Source organism: Telopea speciosissima, chromosome 1 (genome assembly GCF_018873765.1).
Source record: "Telopea speciosissima isolate NSW1024214 ecotype Mountain lineage chromosome 1, Tspe_v1, whole genome shotgun sequence".
In the NCBI taxonomy this organism is placed as follows: domain Eukaryota; kingdom Viridiplantae; phylum Streptophyta; class Magnoliopsida; order Proteales; family Proteaceae; genus Telopea; species Telopea speciosissima.
Genome location: NC_057916.1, coordinates 7,320,828 through 7,344,167, shown reverse-complemented (window position 1 = coordinate 7,344,167; position 23,340 = coordinate 7,320,828). Strand labels below are relative to the sequence as shown.

Genomic DNA, 23,340 nt, shown 5'->3' with positions numbered 1-23,340 from the left:
CGTATTACAAGATAATCCATCAGTCCATCCTCACCGTCGATTACTCATCCCCTCCATATCGTGAGACTCACACTCGCATCAAAAACCCTTTCCTCACTTCCAGTTCCGGCGAAAGATAAACACGAGAGTAGAATCAGAGTCTGTACTCAATCTTCTGGCCGGAAACCATGGCGGCTCTACAACAATCCGCAATCGCCTTTCAAGCCAAATCCCCACCTGCAACACGAGCCTCCGGTAAGGTTCTAGCCCCTAAAACCGTCCGATTATCGTTTTCCGGCAGCATCTCATCCCTCAGGATCCCAAAACTTGCCACGAAACTGACCGGCAAAACCAGAACTCGAGGCGGAGGTGGGGGCGGTGCCGGCACAAAGATGGCGGATTCCGCGTCTGCAAGCTACGCCACCGCCCTTGCGGATGTCGCGAAATCAAACGGAACCTTGGAAGCAACCAGCGCAGACCTCGAGAATATCGAGAAGATCTTCAGCGAACCTCTGGTGTACAACTACTTCGTTAACCCGACTGTCGGCGAGGAAAAGAAACGGGAGATTGTCGACGATATTGTGAAGACGTCAAGCCTGCAACCACACGTGGCGAATTTCTTGAACATTCTGGTGGACATGAAGCGGATCGAGCTGATCAAGGAAATAGTGAAGGAATTTGAGATAGTGTACAACAAGATTACTGATACGGAGCTGGCGGTGGTGACTTCGGTGGTGAAGTTGGAGTCGCAGCACTTGGCACAAATTGCAAAGGGGGTACAGAGGCTAACGGGAGCGAAGAACGTAAGGATCAAGACCGAGCTCGATCCCTCGCTCATTGCAGGGTTCACCATCAGATATGGAAGTTCAGGATCTAAGCTAATCGACATGAGTGTGAAGAAACAGCTCGCAGATATCACTACTCAGCTCGATTTCAGCGACATCTCCATCCCTGTTTAGAAGTCTTTGTAGATAAGGTTTAGGGTTCGAAATTTGGACTAAGAAGAAGAGCCAAATTGGTCATTCGGGCACCCTTTCTTTTTTGATTTCCTCTTTTTCTTCTCCCTCTGTGAATTCTTTCGAGCCATTACTATGTACTATGTATTGTAATTGTACTCTGATTGATTGTTCTTCTAATGGAGATGCCCTTGGAAAACTGTGATTTTTAACGGTGGTAACCGGCTGTCTTGCTTTCATGAAACAAATGCAAATTGTTTAAAGCTTCAGGCAGTCTCATTTGTTATTAAGGAGAATGTTCTCTGGGTCGCGCAGGATGTGGCTAGGCAGAATGGGCCTCCCACTCAGGGGGCAGGGTGGTCATTGCACCCATGCACATGCGCCTGGTTGCAGCTTGAGCTGCGGCACAGAGAACAACGCCCCTTGTTTTTATTATAGATTCGAGATCGATCTAGAAATCTAGAATGCATACAAAATACTGTCCGAGTTTTCCCTTCAGCCACGGTCAAGGAGAATCAATTCCTTGACAACGGGGAATTAGATATGCGGAGGAGATATTGGAAGGGTATTTTGGGAAACATACTAAAATTCTATAGGGTTTGTGAACCCTAGGATGATGTGGTGAAACTTTATCAAAAAATAGGGAGAATGTTTTCCCGGTGGCGCAGCCTACCTAAACACACAGGGATAGACAAAATGACCACCCTGCCCCCTGAATAGGAGGCCTATATGTCTGGACACAGGCTGCGGCACAGAGAACATCACCCCAACTCGAGTTAGGGAGTGAGATTTCAGAGCAAAGATAAACCCTGTAAGGAGGCAAACGATGAACGACGTCAAGAAGGAGAGGATGAGCGGCCAAGCCGACAACGAAGACGAGGAAGGGGAGGTCTTCCTCGACGATGAAGACATCATTCAGGAAATCCCTATTGATGAAGAAGGTAACGTGGGACTCTTTCTTGCCTCTTCCCTGTCCCCACCTTATATGTCTCTCTGTTCGTTCTGTTATTATTTCTCTCTACCCGTGAATGCAGATCTTCCTGATGTCGAAGATGAAGCTGGGTCGGACGCCGATGACGTTGGTATGGTCCACTGATGTTATATTTTCAGTTTCGGATTCATATGCAGAACTTCCATATCTCTATGGAAGTTCTGCGATGAAATACTTGGGAGCTGGGGTGGGAGAAAAGAAGTCTATTTGGATACTTCAAGAGTTATTCATGACGGAGCTCAGCCTAAACAGTATTTCAATTATGTACAACTCGTGGGGTGATAGTAACACTCAATTCCTGCTACCAAATTAGGACTTATTTAATTCGTTTCTGTTGGTTTTGATGTTTGCAGAGGAGCCTGATGATTCCATGCACTTGTTCACTGGCCATACTGGTAATTAAAAATTTATATGATTTCTGTGCTTTTGCTAATCCAACTGTTATATAAATTCGTGCCATCATTAATTGAATTGCTGTGTTTAAGGTTCTTGTCTTTGTTTAAGCATTATCATTTTTTTTTATTTCATGACAGGAAATCATCCAGAAGGAAGAAACACCCCCCCCCCCCCCAAAAAAATGTTTATTAGATATGATTTGGAGAGTTGACGCTGATAATCAAATCATTCATACTTTATCTCGACTGAAATCGGTTGCCACTTTGCAGATATCATCCCACTCTTGGAAACTATCCAATAAAGACTGCAAGGAAAAGTAATTGCATCAGCTAGACAGTTACTGCTTGTTACTTCCACACTATAGGCGCCTCCATAATTTATTAGGGTAGGAAACTAAAGAAATCCAGAGGAAAGTCCTCTGCTGGAAGACTATTTTGATGTCTCTTAGTTTATTTAGTAATTCTATTTTGTGGTTAGTAAGGAGGATTGTCCTTACATGGGAAGTAGCAGAGAAGTGAAATTCTCAGGGTTTGCCGGCTCCTGGTTACTCATTGTGATGAGAATACAACAACACTGATTTCTCAGGACAAAACTTAGGAGTGACTAATCTTAACTTAAGATTTGACTAAGCATGGTGACATGAAACCTCTTCTTCTTGTTCTTTATTTTCTTTAGTACTTGTTGATTTTGTTGTTGTTGTTGTTGGTGGTGGTGGTGGTTAAGGTGATATTCCCCTTTGTAGTGTTTTGTTGCATATTACATAAGTATTTAGATGCCTTGGTGCATCTTTGGTTCTTTTCTTTCCTGGTGTTCCTACAATCTTTGTACATGTGCAAAATTTCTTTTGTTAGTGCTCTCTCCCAGAAAGAAATGAGTGGATTTTAAGGGCCATCTGATTTTCCCTAAATTAGATTTATATAATATCTGATGAATTGTGTCGACTGACTATTGATATTATGTTAATCAGTTGTCCATCCCTAGAATCCATTTTCCATTTATTGTCTTTGGGACTGTGGTAGCCTTTACTTCTGACGTATGATAGGAAACTCTCATAAAAATCCCTGCCCCTCCTCACGTTCCCATTTTGGCTAGGTGAACTGTACACGGTTGCATGCAGTCCAACAGATGCAAAGCTTGTGGCAACAGGAGGCGGAGATGACAGGGGCTTCATGTGGAAGATTGGTGAAGGAGATATGGCTTTAGAACTGCAGGGTATGAACTTGTAAACATTTTATTCCCCACCTTTGTTGCATTAACTTTGTATGTGTTGCAATCTGCTATTACATACTGTTGTATTTTGCATGTAGGTTAGTACAAGGACAAAAATTAAAAAGAGAGAGGTTTTTCCCCCTTTTTTTGGGGGGGGGGGGGGGAGGGGGTTTCGGGTGGTGGGTGGACAGGGAGGGAGTGTGGGATACTGGGATTCCTAATGAGGAGTCATGGGAGACGATAAGAGGCAGTAAGATAAGCTTCCAATGGGGGGCTGATTTGTTTTCCTAGTAAGGAGTGTTGTGAGAAAGGATAAGAGGTAATAAGATAAACTTCCTAATAAGAAAGGTTTAAGTTGACGTTTCCTAAATGGATGGAGGATTTTATGTTGATATCTCCCCCCTTTTGTTTCAGGGAAAAAATTTGAGTTTTGTTACTTATGAGAAGACACCATTTCAAATATTTTTATTGTCTCTTTTCTTTTTCCTCATGGGGTCATGTTCCTTTGCTGTTGTGTTCTTTGGTGGAAAGCTACCAACCCCCCGTGGATCGGGTATGATTAAGCTGTTGTACTGAACTTGAGTCAGCAACTCATTTTCTTTTTTGCTAATTAATGGTATTATTTATTTTTTTGATAAATAATGATTTGTTGAGAATGAATGTCATAAAGTACAATCCTCCAGCAAGAGAGCACTGATTTTTGTTTAAGAATGATTTTATCACTTGTCTAGCCTTTGTTGGGCATATGTTCCAAAGTAATTTAACGGAAGTAGTTCTGGAATAGTCCCCTCCATCAATTGAGCCTTAATATACTCAAAGTAGTTATCAATTCCACAACTTATTAGATCCTTCAATGAAGCTACAATCACCACATGCTTCGTCCGATCATGTTGAACTGGATTTTGAGCGATACTAATAGCTAATTTACTGTCGCAGTATAGCTTCATAGAAAGAATAACGGTAACGGCCAAATCAGTCAAAAGACTTTGGAGCCACAATAATTTGCAAATACTATGGGCTATAGCCCGAAACACTACTTCAACACTGACCGAGCCACCACAGCTTGATTCTTGCTTCTCTAGGTCACCAATTTGCTACCCACGAAGGTGCCATAGCCAGTTGTAGATCTGCGATCATCAGGAGAACCAGCCCAATCTGCATCTGTGAAGGCCTCAACTCGTAGGTGATCACGGGGAGAGAAAGCACCCCTCTTCCAGGAGCAAACTTCAGATAGCGGAGAATATGAAGCACAACTTCCATATATGGAGTATGGCTCATGCATATACTGGCTAACAAGACTCACGACATATGTCTGGCCGAGTATGGGATAAATAGATTAACCTCCCCACCAATCGTTGATATCGTTCCTTATCCATAGGTTCACCATCCTTGCTCAAAAGATGAGCATTAGCGTCAAGAGGATTATCTGAAGGCTTGCACCCCAACATACCAGTCTCTAATAGGAGATTAAAGGTATATTTGCGTTGAGAAAGGAAAATACCTCTGGTAGACCAAGCAACTTCAATGCCAAGGAAGTAGCGTAGCTGACCCAGATCTTTAATCTCAAATTCCTTGCCCAAATATTCCACGAGATGAGAAATTTCATTTGTATCATCACTTGTGACGACAATATCATCAACATATACAATGAGAATTGCAATCTTACCACCAGACCTCTTGATGAACAATGTGTGATCTACATTGCTTTGGGTATAGCCAACAGATACCATAGCCTTATGAAATCACCCGAACTAAGCACGTAGAAACCTGCTTTCAGCCCATACAATGCATGTTGCAGTTTGCATACCTTTCCTTGAGTTTTATGACATGCAAAACCCGGGCAAATCTCCATATATATTTCTCCAAGTTCGCCATGAAGAAAGGCATCCTTGACGTCAAGTTGTTGCAATTCCCATCCCAGTTCTATGCACAAGTGAGGATGGCGCAAATAGTGTTCATCTTAGTAAGCTGGAGCGAAGGTCTCCTGAATCCCATAGGTTTGGGTAAATTCTCAGGCAACAAGTCTGGCTTTATAGCGATCCACTGTGCCATCCACTTTCTATGCTTCACTGTGAAGACCCACGTGTAACTTACAATCTTCTTATGTAGAGGAAGACTTACTAAATCCCATGTGTCATTTTTGGTCGTGCTTGCATCTCTTCAACCATATTGCTTTTCTCGTGGAGTGCAGAGAGCTTCTGCGAGTTACGAGGAATAGAAACAGGAGGGCGAAGATGACACAAAAGTATGATAGGAAGGAGAAAGTGAAGTATAAGAGACAACTTGAGTGTAGGATGTTAAGTACAAGACCTTTTATTTGTCGGACAACAATAGGTAAGTCAAGAGATGGATCAAATGAAGGATCATTAGCACTAGGGAGGAGAGAATTACCAGATGGAGCAAATGGAGCCAAAGGGGCCAAAGGTAGACTTTGATCAAGAGATGGTGATTGGAAAGGTAGAGTAGGCTCCATGGTGGTAGTAGTGTCTATCGGGTTGTTTACCGGATCGAACATAAACACACATATCTAGTCTTGGTCAATCGAGTAGATTAGTATCCCAATTCACCCCCAATTGGCGAAAGTGTCTTGTGCAACTTGATTGGCAATGATGGAGTCACATCCAACAAGGGTTCTCGGGCTTACCAGAAATTAGAGGCAAAACAGTCTTAGCACTTCTAATGGAGATTCAAGTTCGAGGTTCGGTTGTGGGAGGTAAGCCTTGAAGCGGCCCTTGTTCTCTCTTCTTCTCTTCTCTTTTCCCTTTTTCTTTCTTCCTTCTCCGTGGAACAATTTTTCAGCTTCTCTAACTTTGTAAGTGATTTGTAAATAGTATAAGAGAAGTTATATATATATATAGGATACTTAACCACTAAGGGGCGGAATGGTCATTTGGTTATAAATTATTTCTAAAATTGATTCTTTTGTATTTATTACCTTATTCCACTCTGAGAATGATGTCATGCGACATTAGGGATGATCCATACGGGTAACTATCCGAAACCACATTCCCCATGGGAAGCTGGGTCCCACGGGGTCAATTTTACTAAAATACCCTTCTAACCCTATTTGTCGTACAAAAACGGTATATAAATATATTTTAAATTATACTTGCATTGAGTTTAATTAAGGGGAGGTCCTGCGCACTGTCCCGGCCACAGACTGCATACGTAACTCAGTGCGGGGTCCCACAAGGTAAAAATTCTTATCTGCCCCTAATACACTAATTAATTAAAAATACAACATATATACATATAAAATGGGATTCTTACCCGAGATTCGGCTTAAGGCAGAGAGAGAAGCCGCAGCCATCAATCCGATGCCACGCTTATGTGTTGTCTTCCGCTAGACACCTCGGACTCATTTAAGGCCACGGTAGTTGGGTGATCGGAATGCCTTTGGAGAGTCATGAGATAGGTCTGAATTTCTTAATCAAGACGGCCCACAACTTAGAGGTTGGCATGGCCAATATTGAACGAACCCGAAATCACACAGATTTCAAAAGTTCAAATTTATTCGGAATTTGACCGGGTTTCACACTTGTAACCCTTCCGAGTGGCATAGTAGCCAAGAAAAAGCACCGAGGTCACGAGGATCAAGCTTACTGTGAGGATGATGATTGCGGACGAAGCAAACGTAACCAAACACCTTTGGAGGCACAGTAAAAGAAGATGAGCCTGGTAATACATTAAGTGGGGAGCGAAAGTCAAGAATCCAAGAGGGCATACTGTTGATAAGGTAGATTGCAGTCAAGACCGCCGCACTCTAGTACGGAGGAGGAACATGCATCTCAAACATGAGAGGACAAGCAACCTCTAAAAGATGACGAGTATTGCATCTACCACACCGGTCTGTGCAGGAGTGTGGACACAACTGGTTTGATGAATAATCCCCTGAGTGGCAAGGTAGGATTGAAAGGAACCCTTCGTATACTCCCTGCCATTGTCATTACGAAGGACCTGAATGGTAGCATTGAATTGCTTTTGAACCATGCGATGAAAGAGCTGGAAATAGTGAAAGACCTCATTTTTTGGCACATCAAATAAATCCAGGTAGTGTGTATGACAATCTATAAATGTTACAAACCAATGGTAGCCAGAGATAGAGACACAACGGACAGGGCCCCATACATCAGAGTGAATCAAAGCAATGGGAGTAGTATTTTTATTATTTAAATTGGAATAAAATGTTTGAGTTTGCTTGGCTAAAACACAAGCCTCACAAAAGAAATCACTCGAATTACATTGCTTAAATAAAGTAGGAAAAACTCTAGCTAAAGTCTCAATAGGGGGGCGACCCAAACGACGATGCCAATGAAGTAACTGATCCGTCTGATGAGCTTGACCAGAGATTGCAGACACGAAAGAAAGACCACCCTCAAGTAGATACATACCATGTTGTACTCTACCACAACCAATCATTTTCCCTGTCACCATATCCTGAAAAACACAATGAGAAGGATAGAAGGTGACTTTACAGTTCAAGTTGGTAGTGAGACTACTAATGGAAAAAAGGTTGGTAGAAAAATTAGGGGCATGCAAAACAAAGGATAAGGATAATGTAGGGGAACAACGACTAGAACCCTTTCCAGAAACAGAGGAGTGGGAACCATCGACAACCCGAACCCTGTCTTAACCAGAACAGGGAGCATACTTTAAAATGAAAGCATGCCATGAGCCCATGGAAGTTTCACTCATGGAAGGTAGCTTTAGCTTGTTTCGATTGGTAAATCATATCGGAAGGGTGGGTGCTCCCGATTCGATCATCGAATGGGCTGTGGCTGTCCTCTCCTGTTATCAATTCCTATCCAGCATTGGTAAGTTCAATTCAAGCTTGGGCTGAGTTCAATATCTCTGCTTCTTTCATCCCTCCCAGTGGAAATGCCTCCCCTGCCAGCTTTATCAGTGAGTCAGCCATTCGAGAATAGATCCCTGGATCACTTTTCCCCCGCTAAAGTACTTGTATCTTTGGATGCTAACGTCTGCTTCAGTCATTTGCATTGGTCAGTCATCCGTTGTGTAGGTAGTTGACATGCAATTTTACCGTCTTATTTACAGTCAAATGTGCCAAAGTAGTCATAGTCATTGAATGCTGGTATCTACTTCAGTTATATGCATTGGTGGTGAATCCATCTAGTAGGTAGTTAAATTTATTTATTTTGTGGGGTAAGATTTGCATACATTTCCATGATGCTTTTCATGCATATCTTTAATTTCTGCACCCAAGCATATCTGCATGTGTCCTTGAAACTCACTGAAACTATTTCTTTCTTTTTACAGGGCATAAGGATTCTGTTTCGAGTTTAGCATTTAGTGCTGATGGGCAGTTGCTGGCCTCAGGAAGCCTTGATGGACTTATTAAAATCTGGGACGTATCCTCAGGAAGTCTTAAGTGCACACTTGAAGGTCCTGGAGGAGTCGTCGAGGTGAAATCTTTGAAGTTCCTCATTATCATGTTGTAGTTGGTTTTTCTTGTCTCTGAGATAAGGTTGGATCTTGACTATTTAACTGCTCAGTGGGTCAGGTGGCATCCTAGAGGACATTTGATATTGGCAGGTTCAGAGGATTCCACTGTTTGGATGTGGAATGCTGATAAAGGTGCTTATCTTAATATATTTTCCGGTCATGGAAGCAGTGTGACATGTGGTGATTTTACTCCTGATGGTACTATGTCACTCTTTATCAGCTAAAGTTAATGTGCTTTTGCTTTTCTCAGTTCTTTCTAGTTTCGAAAGAAAATTTGAATCTGATTCTTGCTCTCCATATTCTGGAAGGTAAGACCATCTGTACCGGTTCTGATGATGCATCGCTGAGGATATGGAACCCTAAAAGTGGTGAAAATATCCACGTTGTTAGAGGTATTTATTCAGCTGGAACTCTTTCAGCATTTCAAATATTTTGTGGGAACACTCATGTTATTAGAGTTGCATTGCTCATATTTTCTCTGGTCCTACCATCTCATCTCATATCTTGTTTTAGAACAGTGGTCTGTGTATATATTGTTTGGTGAAATTTAGAAAATAGTTAGGGGAACTGAATGCAATAGACAAATCTAATAATGATGTCGTTGGGTTTTTTCTTGGTTTTCTGGAAACAGCCTCTCTGCGAAGCGGGGGTAAGGCTGCATACATTATGACCCTCCCTAGACTCCGCAGTGGCAGAAGCGTCGTGCACTGGGTACGCCCTTTGATGAACATTCATAACATAGTGGAAATCTTAGGGACCTGATCACTGCCACTCTTTTATTTCTCTGGTCAAAAGCAAAGGAAAGCCAAAGTTAGTGGAGAAACTCCAAGAAAGGGCAGTGTTTCTGCTATAGAAATTTTGAACAATTGGAAATTTTTTTTCTGGATGTTTACAGTGTTTTATGTCCCTCGTTGCCTTAATCAATCAAAAGACTGAATACCCTAACTAATAGACTCTAAAAGGAATATTCCTGTTCGTTACAGTAGAATAACTTTAAGAAACATAAAACGATTCAAATAAGGGAGTGTCTAAATGACACCTCTATAGGTGTATTTAGAACTTGGCACCTTCTTTTAATTGCCCCTTGTCTTATTCCTAAAAGTTCTTTAAGATGGGGGTATAAAAAGGGTTTTCAAAAATAATTTGAAAGTGACATGTTATTATGTCATTATCAAGAAGGTGTCATTGTTATGCACATTTTTCGAGTGTACATGTGAAATGATTACTATTACCATCACTAGAAAAAATTTGTGTGTCATACTAAAAGGGTAAAAATGTAAAGTTATAAATTGTTTGACACCTTGAGGGGTGTCAATAAGAAAATCCCTTGAAATAACCCTGCAGAAACCTCTACTGAGAAAGGAATACTTGTCCTATCAAACAAAGAAAACTGTTCAAAGCATGCTAAATTTTAATGGCCAGAAAATTAGAAGCAAAGGACTCTATGAAAGAGTCATCTATTCCCATTGTTTCTGATGTAGATAGGTTCTCACTTCCAAATGACACTCCAGATCTGGCATCATGTTGACAGTGACAGTGATGCGGTGGCTCTAGAGTGGTTGGACTGATAGACTGGCTTTGGAATACCAAACCATACGGAACTGAGCCAACTTGGGATTTTGGTCTAATAAGGGCTGGTAGTGAATTATTTATTTGTTTTGGCCTCGTGCACTGGGTACGCCCTTTTTTTTATTTTCTTTTGTTTGGGATTAGATTTTGTAGGATGGAGGAGATAGAGTTTGAGTTCAAGTTAGGTTCAATTTTACAGTCAATTTAGGAGTCTTTTTTTTTCTTTTTCTTTTTTTAGTTCTCTTTATATGTTGGGATGTACTCCTCCACTATACATATTTTTAATAGAATGGAACTGGGTTTTGTTGCACGGTTGTGAACAGTGAGCGACCAGGTTGGTCGTCTTTCCTCTTCTTCAATTCATCTTTGATTGCTTCCCTCTCAACTAAGCTTTGCTTTCCCATTCTTCCCTTTCTTCTTTATTTTCTGTTTGACCCTTGCTGGCATGGCCCATTCTGGGCGACTGGTGCAGCCTCCTTGCTACTGACCTATTTTTTGTTATGCTTTTCCCTTTCGACCTGAAACTTTGTGGAGAAGTTGTAAACGCCTAGGCAATTCAGACCGTAGAGTGAAACCAAAAGCTTGCAGGTTTGTGCGACCTAAACAGAAACTCAAACCTGGTTCTAGTTTCCTGCTTGATATGCATGTGAAATTTTAGGATGCGTGGAAACTAACTTTTCTATGCCTAACTATAGTAACATGCCAGAAATACAATTTTATATATTTATAAAAACTAATTAGGGTAAAGTGGCCAAAAAACCATACTACCATTCTTATGGTGTTGGGATGCATGGATATGTGGAATTAAGTAAGGGAAGTGACAAATATGTTAAGATGTATCATCTAAACACGCATTACTGTTAATGACAGAAACATAATTTACAGAAATTTTATATTGTAAAATTGGGGTAAAGTGGCCAAATGACCAAAATGCTGCTTACCTTCATAATATGATGCAACATGCATGAATCTAATGTACAAAAATTCTAAAATGCATGAAAAATTAAGTGCAAACACTAATTACTGTAAGAATAACAAAGAAATATTTATTGGAGCCTCGGAATTAAGGTAAATTGGCCAAATGACCAAAATACCCTTAACATGTAATCTACTACAATAAGCAATGGAAAAGAATGCACTGAGAAAATTCTAAGAAAATTACACGAAGTCATTGACTGTTAAAAGATGTCAGAAAACTAACTTTTGTAATTTTTTGTGAACGGAATTAGGGGCGTAATGGCCAAATGACCAAATAGATGTAATAGAAAAGATATTGAAAAAATTCTGGAAAAATCCTATTGGATATGGGAGAACAAACAGCATCTTTTTACAAATTTTAAACTACGAAATTTGGGGTCAGTTAGCCAAAAGACCAGAATGCCCATATGTGCATGAAACAAGCTAAAGAACATAAGAATCAAAGGAAATAATAAAAAGTAATGAAAAATCACCAAAATTGGTGAAAAGGTGTAGGATACAATGCTTTGTGTTTCAGTAATCAGTAACCACAGAAACAGAAGGGTTAATGCCACGAAATGGTCAAACGCTAATTCTGAATTTCTGAAAACTAGGAACAAAATGTGCACAGAAACCGATGCAAACAGAGGCTAAACATTCCAAAAATATTACAGTAAAACACTACATTAACAAGGAGACTACCCTCCAAAAATCAAACCTAACCCTAACTGTGCACGAAATGAAAAATCAAACATGGCAGAATTTGCTGCCCAAGTGTGGACAGCAGCCTCACCCATGTGATGCTGCATGATAAAGGGTACTCTAATGGCAAGAAAACTACAGTAATGTAAAGAGGGGAGGAAGTTATAGCTTTAGACATACTGACTGGAGGATTGGGGGATGTCTGGAGCTCAAGTCCGTGGGTACAGACTCTCTCTCTCTCAATTGTGTCTCTCAAGAGTGAAACACTTAGCCAAGAAATCATACTTTTCTCTACAACAAAATATTATGTCTTGGAATGTGGGGAAGGCCTCTATTTATAGAGTTGAGACCCTCTTCTCTACTTATGGCAACTAAAGGTAGGGTTCAGTCTCAACCATTAGATGCAAGGGGTATATGGAGGGTTAGGATTAACCCTCCCAAGATCTTCTTTTAATTAAGGCAATCCAATGATAGTGTTTAACCACAACCATTGGATGCAAGGATTTAAACCCAAGGGCTAAGATTAGCCCTTCCAAAGTGGCAACTCTAAGGAAAGATTTGATTGCCACAAGATCAAGGAGATCCAATTTGTGGTCTTTAATCTTCATCATAGGATCTATGGTTTAGGTCATTGTAGGAGTCTAGCAGCCAAAAGCATCACTATGTTACACTCTGACCCGAGTAGCATATGGCACGTCGAATCCCCTGTGAATCAACAAGGACCACCTTGCAAGGTTAAATACTCCTGGGTGACCGATAGTCCCTAAAAAGCGCAACACTCGTGTTTAGTTGCCAGCATTGACTTTGAAACCATGAACAGACTATAGATGATAAGCTGGAGGAAGGTGAGGATGATATCATGTCATCATGCCCCTCATGCACTGGCAACACGGGCTACAATGGACGGGATAAAGGGTCACGATAGGGTGTGCTAACTCCAAAAACCTGTCTTCAGTTCTAATTGCAAACATTAAGTAATGTTTAAACCCAATTATTCAAAGCAATGATAAAGGATCCATGAACAGGAAACAACATTTTCAATGGTCTAACAATTGGATCAAAATGAGGAATCAAACTGAATTCAAAACGAGACAAAGAAAAGGGTGTAGAAATGGCTCAATGAATGAAATGCCTAAGGATTTTACTTTCAGCTCTTTGAGAATTATCAAACTTAAGTTATGAGTACGAATGAAGATTAACCTATAACCCCCCCCCCCCCACTAAGGAAGGTGGATTTTGGCAAGATTGCTTTTGCCACCAAAGGGGGGAAGATTGTAGTCATCCTCCCCCACCATTAGATTTAGGGTTTATCAATGTTAATCAAAATCTAGATGTAATCTTGCAATAAGGGTTATGATCCCTTGGAGGGTGAATATTCACCAAATCCAAGGGGAGGGGTGAATCTTGATAGCCACATATGGTAAGATTAGGAGATTTGTAGTGGCTATTCCATAGATTTAGGGTTTTGGCTTTTAAGGGTTAGGATTAAATCATCCCAAATGGTACACCTTTTTACAAGGAAAGGGTAGGGGAGAAATCTAGGCCTTAGGATAGGTTGGGTAGTGATCCCATGGTACAAAATCAAAGGAATTAAATAGGGAAATTCATACTAGGGAGATGTGGTGGCTATGAGCCACAAATTTGGCTACTCCTAGAGTCCTTGGGGTGGCTCCTAGAGAGCATTTGGCGGCTCATACTGGAGCCCCAAAGGCTCTAGAAGGAGCCTCCAATAAAAGAGTGGGAGCCACAAAACTGGCTCCCCAAGTTGCTGAGTATTGGCTGGACTGGCCAAAATTGGCCCTCTCCTAGACCAGGCCAAGGTAGGCCTAGCGGGGTTGGGTCGGGGTTTGCTAGTTTTTCTCAAATTAGGTAAAAAGCCCTAGAGAGCTTAAAACATGATATCTTCTAATTTGGTGGTCGAAAAATTACAAATTCGGTGTTGTTGGAAAGGTATTTCTGAGCACTATCCGATAGGACAAGAATCAGGGATTGTTTTGATCAGAATTCTTTTCACAAAAACACTTTCAGGTTTTTAGCCCACCCAAAAATAATTTGTATAAAATGGTGGGTAAAAGTACTGTTCTTGTCCTGTCTTTTAATACTGGGTTCTTAAAGATGAAAAACACCTATTTGTAAAGTTTGGGCCAATTCCATGGTCGTTTAGTCTGTCAAACCCTACCAGGGGCAGTTTTCTGAAGCCGCTTTGGGGGAGGGTACCAAGTTGGTTAGGTTTAAAGATCACGGAGGCATTTCCTCTTAAAATTAAGCCCCACCCACCATTCCAGGACTGAATTTCATCATCATTCTGTGCATCCCCCAGAGTGACAAAATGTGGTGTCTACACCCAATAAGAAACTTGAAACAAACTTAAGTAAGGAAGTTAAAATTGGAATATCCTACATATTTAGCCCTACCCAAAATAGATTACATATTATTCTCCTAAATAAAATAAAGCTCCCTAAATATCCTACTGAGCCAACAACCCAGTTCGGAATATGTTCCTTGTGGTCTAGGAATCCCAACGTGTCAAACTGCTTCAGCCTAGTATCTGCATCATGTCCCCCCCCCCCCAAAAAAAAAAAAATAATAATAAAATAAAATTTGCGCACTGGACACACATCATGCTCAATACTTAATGTTGATGAAAAATGCGATATGTTTCTAGCTTCTTTTTATTTACATGAATTATAATATAATATGTTCAATATGCAGTGGAGTATTTTTAGGGTTAGTCTAGATCATTACATAGGTGGAGCATCTAGATAGGCTAGTTCAGTTAGGGAATTATTGTTATATTCTCTAGAAGTTTAGCCTTTATGTTATTCAATCATATTTTGTTTTAGTTGGTTTAGGAGTCCTCTTGCCGGGTTTAATTTGGAAAATCTAATTGAAAACGATCAATTGGATTTGGGGAAATTATGAATCATTAATGTACTCAGTAGCTAGTCTTAGTGGCATCTCCCACCCCCTTTTATTCCTGCCTCAGTAGGTTAACCACCTTATCTTCCTCATCCTCCTCCCCCCCTCTTTTCTCTTTCCTTTTCTGATACTTTACCAATCCCAAATCGTTGCCTCCGTTCTTTTATAGGAATATGAGGCTCTAATCACCTCTTCTTCCTCCAGGCTTTTATAGAAAGTAACTCATCTGCTTTGCTCCACCAGTTGACAGCTGGCAACAAAATTTGTTGTATGCTCTCTTTGTTAATATTTTAGTGTTGTTAATCTTTGCCCGTAATAAATTAAATTAAGATAATCTTTTACACCCTACCCAATAGCCTTTTTGGCTGCCTCACCCATTTTTAACGATGTTGAGTGATCCTTTGGTCATTCTAACAGTATATATTGAAAATCCCCTAGATAAGGCACTTGTCGAACTCGGTGGCCCATCTCAATGGTATGGTCACCATGTATGTTGTTGGTCCTTCGTTGAAATATTAAGGATTCTACTCTATGATGGAAGCAAACATATATAATGATAGTGGGACCCTAATTGCTAATTAAGGTTTGTACTTCATAGCAGAATGCATTGCATATCATGATTTGGGGTATATACTTTGATGAATGCATAGTACTGGCCCCCCTGTAAGGAAAATCCTGGCCCCCAATTTCTGTTATTGGGGGAGAGAATTCAGAGATTATCGGGTGCCTGCTACTTGGGCCATTCAGAGATATTTTCACGGGCCCTGTTGCATTCTGCTGTCCATATTCATGAGTAAGATATGGTGCTGATGTGCTGTAAACCTCTCTGCATCACTTTATGTGCAAACTTGCAAATGATGGTCCCATCACCCTAAATGTTTATCAAGTGATTGCTGATATGTGAGCACAGATTCCTCTAGCTTCTTCACATGGTTGGATGTTTCCTTGTGACAACTATTGCCACTTGATGGCCAGATTTGTGTTGGTCAAGTTTGATCTATCAAGAAACTATTGGTGGCTATATTAATGTGCAAAGTTATTTTTACATTTTGAAGAAAATAGAGAGTAGTTAATTTTACATTTTCGATAATTTTATTTGTTCTATTTTCGTGTTTTCCTTCATCTAGGTCACCCATATCATACTGATGGATTGACTTGCTTGACTATAACCTCTGATTCAACTCTTGCAATCACTGGGTCAAAGGATAGCTCTGTACACATAGTAAACATAGCAACTGGGAAGGTCTGTACTCTCTTCTGTTAAAGCCCTTTAGGGTCTTGTGTGTGTGTGTGTGAAGATTTTGCTGTAGTGATTATGCACATCTGGCTGCAACCCATTTTTGGTTAATAAACCAATCATCTTGGATTTCTTACTTTGGCTGCAACCATTTTTTGTTTAATAAACCAATCATCTTGGATTTCTTACTTTACTGCTTAAGAGCTCAGTGTCAAACTAACAGATCGGATTTTGAGATCATTGAATCATTTTATCTGTTGAATTATTTTAGCATTTTTCTTTATAATGTGATTTTATTTTGTATTTGGCTTTTGGAGGTGGAAAAGTGAATCAATTGTCACAAAATTTATAGTATATCTTGGTTTCTGACGATGGATGTGTAAGTTTTAACTGGCTGGATTTTGGTCAAGGCTGCAGATTGACTAGGATTCAGTGAGAGTGCCACTTGGTCAATCTAAGACTAAGAGATAATCTGGAGAATTCTATTGGAAATGTAATAACATAGGAAAAAAGATTAATAGGTTATAAATTCCTAACATCCTTAACAAAAATTCTGCTTTGGCATAACCTGCACATGATTTTCATTGATAAAAGCAAAACCTAACCGTGGCCCAAAAAACTATTGGTCCTTTGCAATAAAGACCTATTAACTGCATAGCAGGTTATTCTTTTAACCCACCCGTCATCCCTGGTTCCAATTTCTGAGTTTTATTTCCCCTGATACAGAATATCAACCTCTAAGATTACAAGGTTTTTCATATAGAGAAAAGTGGTAATTTCACAGTATGGTATGTGCATACAAGTAGGGGCCATTGCGACCAGGGTTGCTCTTCTAAAAATAAAAAATTGATAAGCTGTGCTTTACTCGTAAATTACCCTGATTAAGTAAAGAATGCTAGAATAGGCTATATTGTTTTTTCAGGAGTCTCAGGGCCAAGGTTTAGATCTTTTTAATGTTCCATATCGGGACTGTTCAACCTTTTTGGTAACCAGGCCCAACTTCAACAAGTTAACAAACCTGCCCTACTTGGACTAAGCCTCACTGTCAAAGTGGGTCAATGGAGTCTTCTAAAAAGATGATTGACCAGGTTGATCATCTCTGCTTGCCTATTTTGAGGACCTATTCGCTGGGTTCTACGCCTACTGGCTGTATGGAACTGAGTCTACATATAATTGGTATTTTCATATGATATATCAATTATGATCAAGTTGGGGCAAGAATAGTAATTGTTGAGGGGATGACAATTTTTCATGATCACATGATGGTAAATTTCTGCCTAGCTATATTTTGATGGGTTCAGGTTTGTGGATGAGGTACGTCGATGTGTCGAGGAGTCGTCAGATCCACCTGTCTGCCGATACTTAGGATACATGGGCATGTGCCCAAAAATGGGTATGGTGGGGACTTGGTTTAAGGAGTCAGAAAACGGAGGGTTGATGTGGCAAGAGGGGGTTAGCTTCTACTTCTCTTCTCACTCTCATTTACGAGTGTTCAACTGTTAGGCTTTGTCAGACAGATATCCTAGTCATACCCATGTCTTTCATGTGCTTCTTATTCCTTTATTTAGATTAAAGGAATGACCTGTGTCAGACACTAAATAATAGGATCCTGCTTGTGTCTGAACATGGATACTGACAGGAATGACTTGGTATCTTGGGGTTAAAATTTTCTCTTAGGCTTCATTTGTTTCAACAGGAGAACTTTTCCAGTAGTTGAATGTTTCTATATAAAATTTGGTTTGCATTTTCTACCATTAGTTCTATTCTTGATTTTTCATGACAAAGAAGCATATTTAGGCATGGATGAACAAAAGCAACAAATGGCTTTAGCGCACACTCATTGATAAAGTATCTCTTTGACAATGCTTATAAAATTATTTTTATTATGTAGATAATGTTGAAATGTTTAAATATTCAAAATCGAATGCTGTATACCTGGGTCCCCAACTCTTTTTTTTTTCACTGAGTGCAATACCTCATGCTCATGTCAAATTTGTGCCTTGTGGTTTGTAGTCTTGTTAACTCTCTACATTTATGGACTATCTTGGTAATTTGCATGAAATATGCAATCCTGACCTGGCATATGGGGATACAATACTTTCGGACCTATCATGTAACCCCCCCCCCAAGAACTAAAACCTTACTTACGGACCCATATAATGGATGGAATACTCGTTCCGTTATAGACCACAGTTAAGTGATGATGTCAGCATTTTATATTCCAAAAATACCCTTGTACATGTTTAGTGAAAAATTACAAAGTGGAATTTACAGTTATATCCTTATATCATCTTTAACCTTAGAAATCAATCCCTGTACACCTGACCGTTGGCAAAGAAGACCGTTGGAGGAGTTGCAGGCGATGCGATGAAGCTCAATCTCTATTCAATAGCATCTGTCCATGTGAAATCTGGAGCTCCTCTATGTTAGCTTCATCCCCATGTGAAATCTGAAGCTCCAACTTCTCTCTCCGATCACTGAAATTCCGGCAACAGAAGGATGGGAGAAAAGACTAACAACTTCTGTTAAACAGGAGCACACTCCAGTCTTTGGTCCATGGTAACTAACGGGTTACGAGGAAGAGAAGAATAATGAAACAAAATCAAGACTTTCTCCACCATCACTATTTGAAAACAAAGAAAACGGTACCTTTGGTGGGAACAAAATGGTTTCAACAAATGAATTTGAACTAAACCTAGTTCTTGGCGTATGAAAGAGATACAGACAGAGAAATAAGTAGCTGTTCTGTTTCGCATATGAAAGAGATACAGAGAGATAGGGTAATGTGAAGATGATTATTTGCCCAAATGAATGCTCTTGGCGAAGGCGTCATCTCCGGCGAGTAGCAGCGCCGCTGAGGTTCAAGCCTCCAACAAGTTGAAAGATCGGAGAAGATGAAGTGGGGGGGGCGCTGAGCTCCAACTAGGGTTTAGGGATTGGTCTCGGTTCCCTGAATTTCAAAGTTCAAATTGAACGATGAGTCTGACGGATAAACCACTAATCGCTTGCTTACGAAACTGAATCCAAAACCCACTAGTTGGGTGTGAAGCTGTTTGATCAGATTTGAATCACTCTAGTCTAGTAACCCCTATCACTCCATTACAGCGTTTGCGAGAAGTAATCTTTCCAATCCGGCGATCTTCGAGCTGCGAAACCCGATGATCAACTCTGCTGCAGAGTCGGAGTTGGTCATCAGAGCAACCTTGAAGCTACTGGCGCAACCCATCTCCCCTTGCTGCCGATGACCATCTCTCTGCCCCCACCCCCTGCTGCCGGAGCAAGCCATCTCCCTCCCCCCCCCCCCCCCCCACGGTAGTGCTGCTGCTTGAAGCTGCCCACTGGATTCCGAAGTAACCATTGTCATGACTTACTTCAACAATCTGAACCAATGAGATCCTTCGCCTCTTCATCGGACTGCAGTTTCCTTCAACAGAGACTAATTTCTGAAAACTATTCACCCCCCAAACAAAAATTCTGAAAATCTTCATCGATTCAGTCCCCCGCACGACAAAAGCTAAAAAACGAACTAAAAACAAGAGATCTACACGACTATACCTCAAACCAACATGGTAAACAAGACAAACCTCCATTTCAGAACCCCCATACAAGCTGAGATCTTCAAGCCAGAAAACCAGATCATAGGAAAAAGATAAAAAAACTCAGAAACTAATTCAACTGAACATTTCCCCTGCCAACATAGATCAGATCCTTCCCTCCTCTCTTTCTCTTCCCCTACCGGATCCCAATCCTCGTTAAATCCACTTGACGAATTTATAAAATACTAATATTCCTTACCATTAAAATTGATTCCACGTAGACAAAAACTCGACTCCAAACAATTTTTTCCTCCGCCTAAAGGGGTGTTTGACTATTTCGTTCTGTACCGTTCCGCTCCGGCGGAATTTGCAGAGAGCACTTCCAGTTCACCACAAAGAAGAACCAATACTAGCTGTGACTGTGACGACTGATTCCGAACAGAGAGAATTAGGTATGGCAAAGAGATGAAGAAGATGATAGCTGCAATGGTGAAATTGGTGCTGTTCTTCTCTTTCAAACCTAGCAGAGGAAGAAGAAGAGGAAGATGAGTAAAGAGGAAAGACGATGGATAAAAGGGTAATTTGGACTTTTATTTTTTTATGGCTAGCTGACATCATCAATTGACCCGTTGACTGTAACGGAATGAGTACTCCGCCCGTTATATGGGTTCGTAAGTAAGGTTTTAGTTCCTGAGGGGGCTACAAGATAGGTCAACAAACCTCAGGGGGTCTACTAGATGTTTACTCTACTTTTTTTTGTTTGGTGGTTAATGGGTGCTACTGTTCTCCACAGGTGATTAGTTCTCTTCTTACTCACACAGATTCCATTGAGTGTGTTGGTCTATCACAAAGGTAATATTGAATTATATGTAACCTAAAACTATTCTCCCCTACTGTGGACTGTTGATTCTTTGAGCCTAAGTATCCTACTTAGTTCTCATTTATCAATTTTGCTTCCAGCTTCCATTGGGCCGCAACAGGAGGCATGGATCAGAAGCTCATCATTTGGGACTTACAGCATATGTCTCCACGCTGCTCATGCGACCATGAGGTTTGTTACCTATTGGCTCCTGTCACATTTTAACTCTCATTTCTTCCAATTCCTTTCATGTATAGTTAGAAAATTAGGTGATTCCCCTAGTGACCTGGATGAGACTTGCCATTTTTGGCTTACAGAGCCAAATAGAGGTGACTCTTTGGCTTCTTGAGCTACATTGACTCAGCTGAAGTTCTAAGTTTTCATGAATCCGATTCATCCACATCAGTATTTCTTATTGTATTCCCATATTCTCCTATAGAAATGAATTCAGTAACTGTGGCTAATCTTTGTTGTTCAGAATAAAACTTAGTAACCACTTACATATATTTTTAGACTTCATGGCCCTTTCTGGTTCACCAAGCTGATTTTCCCCCCAGTCTAGCTTTATGTCTGGGCAAAGCCTATCCTTAAAAGAATCAAAAGGTTTTCCAATTTTGGTTACTGTGAGTTCTTCTTGTATGCAGGAAGGTGTGGCATGCTTGTTATGGCTTGGCACGTCCCGATACATAGCTTCTGGTTGCGTTGATGGTAAAGTACGAGTGTGGGACAGTCTCTCTGGGGACTGTATGCAAACATTCAGCGGGCATTCTGACGCCATTCAATCTTTGGCTGTCTCTGCCAATGGAGAGTTTCTTGTTTCTGTCTCAGTAGATAATACCGCTCGAGTATTTGAAATTGCTGAATTTCAGTAGGTACAGTTTTGTGTTATCAGAAATTATTCTGATGTTACATTGCTTTTGTATGATATCTTTGATTGAAGTTTGGTTTTCTTTCTGTCTTTTTTTTTTTTTTTTTGTGGGGGGGTGGGGGTGGGGTTGGGGGTAAATACTTTGATTTTCACTTATTAAAGGAAAAGTAGTTTTATTGTATTAAAAAAATAGGGAAAAGGAAGTATATGCTCTCACTTTGTATTCCCCTCTTGAGTGTCACGCGTCTCTCTCCTCAGCAAATATTCTGTTTTACTGTCCGTTGTTGGCTTGACATATAAAATGATTATATAAGTGGGCAGCGTGTAGATCTCTTTCCCTGAAGTATAACATTATTGATGATTTTGATATACTTGTGTGTCTATTCTTATATATGATGAAGGATTTAGGTTTCGGTATTTGCCTAGGTGTTTTTTGTGTGATAAAATTGTCTATTCATAGACATGATCAGGGATATGACGTATTTTTTTTTATATGGAATTCACCTGATATGGCTGATCCCTATAAGTATCGCTATCGACGGTGACTGATACCATGTACTAAAATCCTGGATATGATAGGAGTCTCTGCTCAATGGTTTGGATTGAGAATGTGTCAATTTTCAGCTTTAAATTCATCATTGGAAAGACTTTTCCTCCACTCACGGTGAATGAGAATCCATCAGCCCTGAGATAGACGGGAGAAGACATAGAAAGGGTATTTTGGAAACATACTAGAACCCTAGGATGGGTGGTGAACTGTCTTCTATGGAAGAGGAAAACTTTCTCCTTGCAAACGTTCTCCGTCTAATGCATATCCATGAACCTCCTCAATGGTTTTGCCACCAAGTAAAATCACTTTTGGCTGAAATTGAGCATGTGAGTAGGAGGGCTTAGGTCCATCACTTTGCCAAATTTCAGCCCACTTGACATGCCTTTTGTTAATGAAATTTGTAATAAAACAAAATGTCTAAATTATCTATTACGTCGCCATTCAAGAGATTACGTCTAGCTTGTTGCACTAGAATGTGAGCAATGTGAATAACATGTCTTGGTTTTTTCTTAATACAGATCGAGTTAAAATTAGAAAAGGAGGATTTAATGTCAAATAAGATAGAAAATAATTCCCAAGGCCATGGGTGCTCTGTGTGATGCCTCAACCAATCCACACCTCTACTCTTCGTCTTCCCATTGGAATTACACTCAAGAATCCTTGTTGGACTCCTCTGGTTTCTATTTCTTGTGCAGAACCTGAACAACCAAAATCGATTGTTGTAGAAACAATTTTTTGATTAGCCAATAAGTGCTGTCCATCCTACTTAGGTTTGTTTCTTTGTCAAAGCTTCCATCAGTGATGATGATGAGTTGGTCCATAGATGGTAGTTGCAGGTTGAAGTCTATGGGAGGGGAGGGGGGGGGGTGTTGCCCCTGTTCCCCATCTTTGGATTGCTTTCACGATGGAGGTTGGATTAGGTTTGAGACTTGGAAAAATAGATTGGTTCCTTGAATTCCAAAGGAAGTAACTTGTGATGCTAGCTACACTCAATATCAAGGTTAAATTCTTCTTGGGCAAGTTGGAATTAAGAATTAATGAACTTAGAAGGTGAGGGACATCTCTAGCCCTTGGGGATTCTATTCGAATCCCGAATGACCCTACTGCCAAAATTCTTTTGTAGGATTTGCAAAAAATAAGGAAAAACCA

General features: G+C 40.4%; 2 protein-coding genes across 2 annotated transcripts; both read left to right on the top strand.

Annotated features, from left to right (window-relative positions):
• The first annotated feature begins 51 nt into the window (after positions 1 to 51).
• On the top strand, positions 52 to 1,112 carry LOC122667036 (ATP synthase delta chain, chloroplastic-like). Its single transcript, XM_043863209.1, has one exon. It carries the CDS (start codon positions 168 to 170, stop codon positions 936 to 938), a length of 771 nt encoding a protein of 256 aa, XP_043719144.1. The 5' UTR covers positions 52 to 167; the 3' UTR covers positions 939 to 1,112.
• A 611-nt stretch (positions 1,113 to 1,723) lies between these two features.
• Positions 1,724 to 21,664, top strand: LOC122667032 (angio-associated migratory cell protein-like). Its single transcript, XM_043863196.1, has 11 exons — positions 1,724 to 1,876; positions 1,970 to 2,017; positions 2,280 to 2,321; positions 3,415 to 3,534; positions 8,809 to 8,954; positions 9,045 to 9,192; positions 9,303 to 9,386; positions 16,269 to 16,384; positions 20,708 to 20,766; positions 20,875 to 20,965; positions 21,418 to 21,664. The coding sequence occupies exons 1-11, from the start codon at positions 1,762 to 1,764 to the stop codon at positions 21,643 to 21,645; spliced, it is 1,197 nt and encodes a 398-aa protein (XP_043719131.1). The 5' UTR covers positions 1,724 to 1,761; the 3' UTR covers positions 21,646 to 21,664.
• The last annotated feature ends 1,676 nt before the right edge of the window (positions 21,665 to 23,340 follow it).